The 8290-nt window shown below is 42.0% G+C and overlaps 1 protein-coding gene across 19 annotated transcripts in view; it reads left to right on the top strand.

Moving 5' to 3' along the window:
* The first annotated feature begins 2560 nt into the window (after positions 1-2560).
* Positions 2561-8290, top strand: part of SEC31A (SEC31 homolog A, COPII coat complex component) — a 60113-nt gene continuing 54383 nt past the window's right edge. For 5 of the 19 annotated variants that reach the window (XM_027544910.1, XM_027544902.1, XM_027544891.1 and 2 more), the window contains exon 1: positions 2604-2714. In XM_027544910.1, the coding sequence (XP_027400711.1) occupies positions 2651-2714 (64 nt within the window). In that variant the 5' untranslated portion in view covers positions 2604-2650. Of the gene's footprint in view, positions 3151-8290 lie in introns of all 19 variants that reach the window. The other 14 variants (XM_027544894.1, XM_027544900.1, XM_027544896.1 and 11 more) reach the window with 10 other exon arrangements.

Here is an 8290-nt window from a genome sequence, read left to right as displayed (position 1 = left end):
CTTTCAGTGTCTCCAGTGGTTTGTTTTGAGGTTTTTTTGTTTGGTGGGGGAGATAATTGTTGGGTTTGATTTTTTTTTTTTTTTTGGCTGCACCATGTGGCTTGTGGGACCTTAGTTCCCTGATCAGGAGTTAATCTTAACCAGAGCAGTGAAAGCTACAAATCCTAACAACTGGACTGCCAGGGAATTCCCAATGTTTGTAGTGTTGCTACAAATATTACTTTAAAACCATAAATTACAAAATTACACAAAAATTTATAAATTACATTTATAACCAACATCAAGAGGTTTTTTAATGTTTTGCCAAGTCACAAAATAATTGTTAAATATTAACAATTACTGTTAATCCCATAGATTAAGACTTTGCACCATTTCAGCTTGTGTAGTCAAAGGCAGAACCACCTGCGTTTAAAACAAGGTGTGGAGTTTTTATATTCAGTCAGATATAAGTGCATCAAGTCTAGAACTGTAAGCTTTATCATAACCAATTATTATTGACACTTTTCACATTGTATGCTACTACATCAAGGCTTTGAAATAAAAATTTATACAAAGTCATTTGGACTTTACAGGCAAAACCCTGTCTAACAGAATGAAAGAGACAGTCACTCACTAGCATCCAACTCTGACTCCACCAGGCTCCTCTGTCTGCGTAATTCTCCAGGCAAGAATACTGGGGTGGGTTCCCATTTCCTTCTCCAGGGGATCTTTCAGACCCAGGGATTGAACCTGGTTCTCCTGCATTGCAGGCAGATGCTTTACCAGTTGAGCTACTAGGGGAGCCCCCAAATATGGTCCGACTTTTAAATCGGATTTTTATTGACACCTTTTTAGGTAAACTAGTCCTTGGAATGGTAAGTGAAAAATGGAAGGCTTTTTAGAACTTGAAATTAACAACTATCCTAAGCCTCTTGAGTAGGTCTACTTCAGCCTTACAGAACTAACTATATTTGCTTTTTAAACTGAACCATAAGTGTACACCACCACTAAATGGTTTACAAGTGATGCCAAAATCTTGTCTCCGATGCTGAACAGAAATAGTATGGAAGAGAAATAGTGGTTTTATTTCTTTGGCAAGCAAAGAGGGAACACAGTAGGCTAGCACCTCAAAACCTGCCTCCTTTAGGGAATAGGGAGAGGCTTTGTATCCCAATGAAGGTCCTGCTTTTTTTTTTTCTTCTGCAAAATTTCAGAACAGCCACAGCTGGCATCGCACAACTCAGTAATCAGGTCATGTCTCCCTGAAGTTAAAACAACCTGTGACCTTTTTTGAAATGCTACAAGAGAATGTAGGGGAAGAGTGCCAGATGCAAAGTATAATTCATACAGAATCAGAGTGATAGTTTTGTTTATCTTTGTGAAGGACAAGTCTAGCAGATAAATAAGATTGCTTAACTCTAGCAGTCCTGTTTGGCTGGTATGTGCCTAAGACCATTCATACATGTATGTTTAGTGAACACAAAAACGTGCCTACTTTCTTAAATACGAGAGTTTGCTATATTTTACTTTACTTCCAGTGAAGGCGTTTAGAAATGCTGTATTGGGAAGAGAACTGCACATGTACAGGCTCTGGCGAAACCAATCAAGTTACAGTGTGACAAATGTTGAAGTGAAGTGAAGTCCCTCAGTCGTATCCGACTCTTTGCGACTCCGTGGACAGTAGCCCACCAGGCTCCTCTGTCCATGGGATTCTCCAGGCAAGAATACTGGAGTGGGTTGCCATTTCCTTCTCCAGGGGATCTTCCCGACCCAGGGATTGAACCCAGGTCTCCCACATTGCAGGCAGACGCTTTAACCTCTGAGCCACCAGAGATCTCAAATAGTATCGCAGGATACTAACTATAGTACCTTATTCACTCCACTGTGCCTCTAGGGGCTTCCCTGGTAACTCAGCTGATAAAAGAATCCGCCTGCGATGTAGGAGACCCCGGTTCCATTCCTGGGTCGGGAAGATCTGGAGAAGAAAATGGCAACCCACTCCAGTATTCTTGCCTGGGAAAGCCCATGGACGGAGAAGCCAGGAGGGCTACAGTGTATGGGGTCGCAAAGAGTCGGCCATGACTGAGCGACTTTCACATTCATGCCTCTTTAGAGTAACAAATCAAGCATGTCCACAGCAGCCTTTGGGTATGATCAGATTGTTTGGTTCTAAAGATACTCTCAATAAGAAATACCGGAGAACCAAGTAAATAAGTGAAATAACCCAGTAACAGCCTTGTAATAAGGCCCTTGCAGCCCGATTTCTCGGTGGCCGGTCGCGTCGGCAGCGTGGAGGGGGCCGCTGACGTCTCCCAGGACCAGCGCTACGTGGCGTTTCTGCTGGCAGGGGCCGGCCTCCCGCCAGACAGCTACGCCCACCGGGACTTCTCATTTTCGCATCATCCTGGCCACCGCACGCCGCCCCTCTGAATTCATAAGTGCAAGCGCGGCGCTGAAGCGAGTCCTCCCGGACTCCCACCCGCTACAGAACCCCGACCCGGGCCCCGGCTCTGGCCCCGGTCCCGGAAGTGCCGTGGCGGGCCGCGTGTCGGTGTGGGCGGGGCGGGGCGTCGCTCCCGGAAGCGTCGGCCAGCCGGCTAGGCGGGGCTGCGGCTGCCACGTTGGAGCGGAACGTGGAGGTGGCCCCGGCCAGGAGGAGGGGCGGCGGCGAATGCTGGGAGAGTCCAACTGGCTCCGCGCTCACGCAGGAACCGGTCGCCGGGGGTCCCCGCCAGGTGCGTCCTCCTGTGCCCTCCTGTCCTCTTTGCGGGTCCTGGGGCCTTCGGGGAGAGTCCAGGCCCACGCCTGTATCCCGGTCTCGGTCTCCGCTGGTCCCCGTCAGCCTGCGGCCCGGTCTCCGGCGGCGGCGCGCCCGGGTCTTCGTTTCGGGCCGGGCGGGACAGCGCCTGGCGTCACGGCTGCTTCGGGGATCGCGCCGGCCCGCATCCGCCGACGTTTCCTCCGCTGAGCAGAAGCGCCCCTGAGGCTTGCGCCAGGGTGTCCAGCCCAGGCGCGTAGCTGGCGTCTGAGATTAGGAGACCTACGGACCCTGGTGCACAAAGAGGCGCGGTCCCCAAGGGCGAGGGAAGGAAACAGACCTCATCAGCATTACCTTGGTTGACTTTAGTTTGGGGTTTTTTGGTATTATCTGAGCTGTTGCCAGATTTAAAGGTAAATTTATAGGTTTTAACTACGGACTACTGTCACTTAACTGGGATTGTTTTATTTTAAGGGCAGTCGCCGCCGGTCGCAGCCTGTATCTCGAAGGAAGTATCATTCAGTGCTGTATGTTTTTGCTACTGATTTACTATAATAAGAGGTTAAATTAAGGGGGCAGGTGTAAAATAAATCAAAATGTTGCCTGGGCTTGTGGGCATTGTAAACTTTTTCATAACTCGGGGAACTAATTTTACCCAGGTCATTCTGAAGTTTCAGTGATGGTCTGTGACAAATCCTTCCCGCGAAACTGTATTTTCTAACCACAGAAGACTGAAATTGATTGTCTTTGTGGGCAACTGTAACTGTTTAATCAGTAGTTAGAGCTTCGTCCTTGAATCATACTATCTTATGTTTTCTGTACATAACGATTGATTGTTCTAGAGTTGGCTAAAGTTTACTTACCTTTTCTCAGTGGTTCTTTGCTCCTGTTTCCTCATTTCTCCCTAATTACAGCCCTGCGAATGGTTTGTAGACCCTTAACGAACTTCCCCTGGTAGCTTGGAAATGCGGGAGACCGGGTTCGATCCCTGGGTCGGGAAGATCCCCTGGAGAAGGAAATGGCAACCCACTCCAGTATTCATGCCTGGAAAATCCCATGGACCGAGGAGCCTGGTGGGCTACAGTCCATGGAGTCGCAAAGAGTCGGACACGACTGAGCGACTTCTTTTCTTCTCTACGAACTTTTGGATAAGTTGAAGTGTTTTTGTTGTTGTGAATTTCTGTTACACACATCTGAGGTTATTTAGGTTTAGGAAATGTCAGATTTGAAATGAATTTCCAATTATATAACTTAATTTTATATAAGCAAGTTATTTTCTGAAACCAGTAAGAACAGAAAGAAATTTGTAAACTATAAAGAGCAATGATTCTTAATCTTTTGGGGTTCCTCTCTCTTTTTTCTAGAAGTATTTGTGATTTTATTTTGTTTTCTGATGTTCTTTTGATATTTATATATTTATTTCTAAATTTTTATTGGAGTATAGTTGCTTTACATTGTGTTAATGTCTGTTATGCAGCAAAGTGAATCAGTTATATGTGTACGTGTATCCCCTCCTTTTTGGATTTCCTTCTCTTTTAGGTCACCACAGAGCTTTGAGTAGAGTCCCCTGTGCTGTACAGTAGGTTCTCCTTTCTCCTTAGTTATCTGTTTTATCCAGAATATCAAGAGTGCATGCATGTCATTCCCAGTGTCCCAATTCATCCCATCCTCCACCCCACCCCCCACCGCCCTTGGTATCTATAAGCTTGGTTTCTAGATCTCTGTCTCTAATTGTGCTTTCAAATAAATTCATTCGTACCATTTTTCTAGATTCCCCATATAAGCGATATTATACAATTGTTTTTCTGACTTAACTTCACTCTGTATGACAGTCTCTAGGTATATCCATGTCTCTGCAAATGGCATTATTTCATTCCTTTTTATGGTTAAGAAGTATTACGTTGTGGGCTTCTGAGGTGGCTCAGTGGTAGAGAATCCGCTTGCCAATGCAGGAGATGCAGGTTTGATCCCTGGGCTGGGAAGATCCCCTGGAGAAGGAAATGGCAACCCACTCCAGAATTCTTGCCTGGGAAATTCCATGGACAGGGGAGCCTGGTGGGCTGCAGTCTGTGGGGTTCCAAAGAGTTGGACACAACTTAATGAGTAAAGAACAGCAATGACATTGTATATATCACTCCACTCTCTTTTAAGGATCTGATGAAACTACTGGATCATCTTCCTAGAAACATGCACATACACACGTATAGGATTTTCTGTATATCGTGAGGTTTATACAATTCTAATTAAAGATTCTTATAAAATGATATTATTAAATTATTACGTTGTTTTTCTAGAAAAGTTGTAATTCTTAAATAGGTTAATTTCAGGGACTTCCCTGGTTGTCTAGTGGTTGGGACTCCACACTTCTCCGGTGGGGTAGAGGGAGGGCACGGATGGAATCCCTGATTGGGGAACTGGGGATCCCATATGCCATGTGATGTGGCCCAAAAGAGGGTTAATTTCAGCTCAAAAAGTTTTGTTGTATTAAGACTGCAGATAAGTGTGACGCTATTTAGTTCAATGACCAGCGCACAGTTGCATCTTTGATTTGGTTTTGGCTGGGTGAGATGAGCCTAGACCATGAGTAACATTAAATAAATTCTCTGGAACAAATGTGCCCATGCTAATGAGGTATCTTGTCCACACAAGGTGGTTTTTTATTAGCCACAGTGGCAGCCGGGTATTGTGTTTCTGGTTTGGGAGTCAGAGTTTCCAGTTGTGATACCTCTTTGACTTTTTACTTTCTGAGGTTTAGTTCAGTGCTCCATGTATGATAACATTGTGAGGTTGGAGCTGTTTAGAGGTTAGTGCTGTTGGGTTTTAGTGTTGCTTCACAAAATCAGCTTTTAGAAAATGCAGGGGGAAAGTTTCATTTCACTGCACACAATTGTTGTGGAGAGAAACTTGGATGAATAAATAAAAGTTGTGGTCTGGATCGTAAATTTTTTTCGGTAGATGTATTCTTTTGAAGATTCACTGGGGTACACATTTTAAATGGTGACTTTTGTATTAGCTGCCGTTTACAAGCATTTATTTACCAAGTGCCAGGCACTGTTCTCTGTGAATTCTCACAGCAGACCTATGGCGTAGATGCTTTTATTATAGTTATTTTACCAAATGGTTAGCCAAGATAGATAAAATTACATACCAAAAGTCAGCTAGGACACGTGGAACTGGGATTTAAACTGACAGTGTTGGCTCCAGTCTCCATACTTTAACTGCTCTTCTTTTGGTACTGTCTTATACGGGGCATGTGTGAACAAACTGTTGTCCTCACAGTTTTCTTTTCATATTTCACAGTGATTGTGTTCTGTGCAAAATAGTTTCAAATGAAATAAATCTGCGTGGTGTGAATTCTAATCACATACAATATTGAAAAAAATTACATAGAGAATTCCCTGGCAGTCCAGTGGTTGGGAATCTGTGCTTCCCCTGCAGGGTGATGCAAGTTCGATCGATCCCTGATCAATTAACTAAAATCCCACATGCCACGCAGCACAGCCAGATAAATAAATTGGAATAAAAATATGTCATTAAAAACTACAGAAAGTTTTTAAAGCAAGTCTTACTTGGGAAATTGACATGGTTTAATCTAAGAGTTCTTCATATTTTCAAGGAAACTAGTTACAACTAAATGATCAATTGTAAGAGAAGGAGATACACATGTATCTGATGAAGCTGTATTTTCATAGTATTCTTAATAGTTTTGAGAATGATTGTAGCTTATGATATTTTTGTTTAGTTAGATTCAAACTGCTTAATGTAGTTCAAGGCCATTGTCGTAGTATAGTATTTGATTTTTTTTTTTTAAACAATGGTATTTAAACCTTATGTTCAGTACAGGTTATTAAGTGGAACTGCTTCTGATGGCACATTGAGTACTAAGGCCAAGAAACAGATTTTATAAATGCTTTGAATTCCCTCTTAACTCTTTTATGTTCTTGTAAATTAGTCTCTCTCTTTCAGTAAATGTTACACATTAACTAAGTGCTCCTGAATTCCTGTAGCCCTTGTACCTTTCCTCCTGGAGATACTGTAATTATATTCAATTGGGTTTAAAAAAAATATATATATATATATGTAGCTATTTTGTTTTCAATATTAGAAATTATTCTAAAGGCATTTTAGGAAACCTTTTTTTTTCCCCCAAGCAGTACTTTCCCACTTTTTAAATAAGAAAAGATCCTTTAAACAGTTAAGAATTTAAAAATTAAATATTTTACTTAAAATTGGTCTTTCTAGTGCATCAGTCTTTTTGTATTCCTTTAAATATAGACATTCAGAATCAATCCAGCAATGTATATCTCACTCTGTGCGAAACAGTTTTAGATCCAAAAAGGGTAAAAGTTGTAAGACTTGATTGAAAACAAAACAGTATTTGTTGATTTGGTGAAACAAGATGACCAAACAAGATGAAACAAGTTGATAAAACAGACTGGGAAAATACGTAAGCAATATGTACTAAGAGAATGTTATAAAGTTTTACCGAGATAAATGAGTTGCTTAAAGTGTTCCGGCAGATAGAAAAAGTTTAGATCAGTGTTGATTGATCAGTGGAGCAGATTTCATGAAGGAGATGGGACTTACTAAAGACTATTGACTGAGAGGAGAAAGAAGGCATTTCATGTAAAGAAAATAGGCCTGTTTTTTACCTCTTAGAAAATTGTGAGTTTTTTTTTTCCTTTTTTCCTTCACAATAATCTTAGTAAACTAGATGTGCGATTTTCTTGATTAATCTCATGATGATAATAATCTTTAAAGTAGTTAGTGTATTACAATGCTTTTTGACTTATGTGCTAGGCATTGTGTTTGGACCTCTGTAAAATACATTTCTCTCATTTGAACTTCACAACATCCCCTGAGGTAGTCACACTTATCCCCATCTTGCAAGTGTGGGAATTGGGGCTCAGAGAGATCAAATAATGTGTAAAGGTGTCAAAAGTAGCAGGGTCAATGTTCAGGTTGAAGGACCAGAAGGACCAGAAGTCAGTGTTCCGGACCAGAGGTCCTGCCTCTTTGCAGTGTGATTCAGCCTCCTAATGCATCCACTTTGCCTGACCTCGCCCAGTTTCTAAAATTCATTTCTTCTTCCCTTAATTTCATCATGCATTGTAGTTTCTTTGCCATTCAGTATTTCTCCTAAATTTTAATATTTTTTGTATGATTAAAATTGAATACTTGAGCTTCTTGTAGCAAGTAAGAGGCTGGACTCGGGAGCTCACTTCTGAGTTCAGATCTTGGCTCTGCCCCTTGCTGGCATGTTCAAATCATTTCATCTTTCTGTCCCTTCCTTTTATCATCTGTTCTTCAAATGTAAGTAACTTGACCATGTAAGACTCAGGGCGTATTTTTCGTCTAAGGCCCTCTTAAGAAAACTGTTAGAGGATGAACTTCATCCTCCAGAGATGAGTAAGAAAACTCGCAAGAGTGCTGTTGGGAACATTGAGTATATTTAACTGCTATGGACCTGAGGCTGAAACCAAAGTGGGAATAAGGGAGAAAAGATAAAATGTACATGTTACATATCTGATCGTGTAGAAACTGGTCATCAAA

The sequence above is a fragment of the Bos indicus x Bos taurus genome, chromosome 6 (genome assembly GCF_003369695.1).
Source record: "Bos indicus x Bos taurus breed Angus x Brahman F1 hybrid chromosome 6, Bos_hybrid_MaternalHap_v2.0, whole genome shotgun sequence".
In the NCBI taxonomy this organism is placed as follows: Eukaryota; Metazoa; Chordata; class Mammalia; order Artiodactyla; family Bovidae; genus Bos; species Bos indicus x Bos taurus.
Note: the sequence above shows the minus strand (reverse complement) of the source record. Positions and strands in the feature narration are given on the sequence as shown.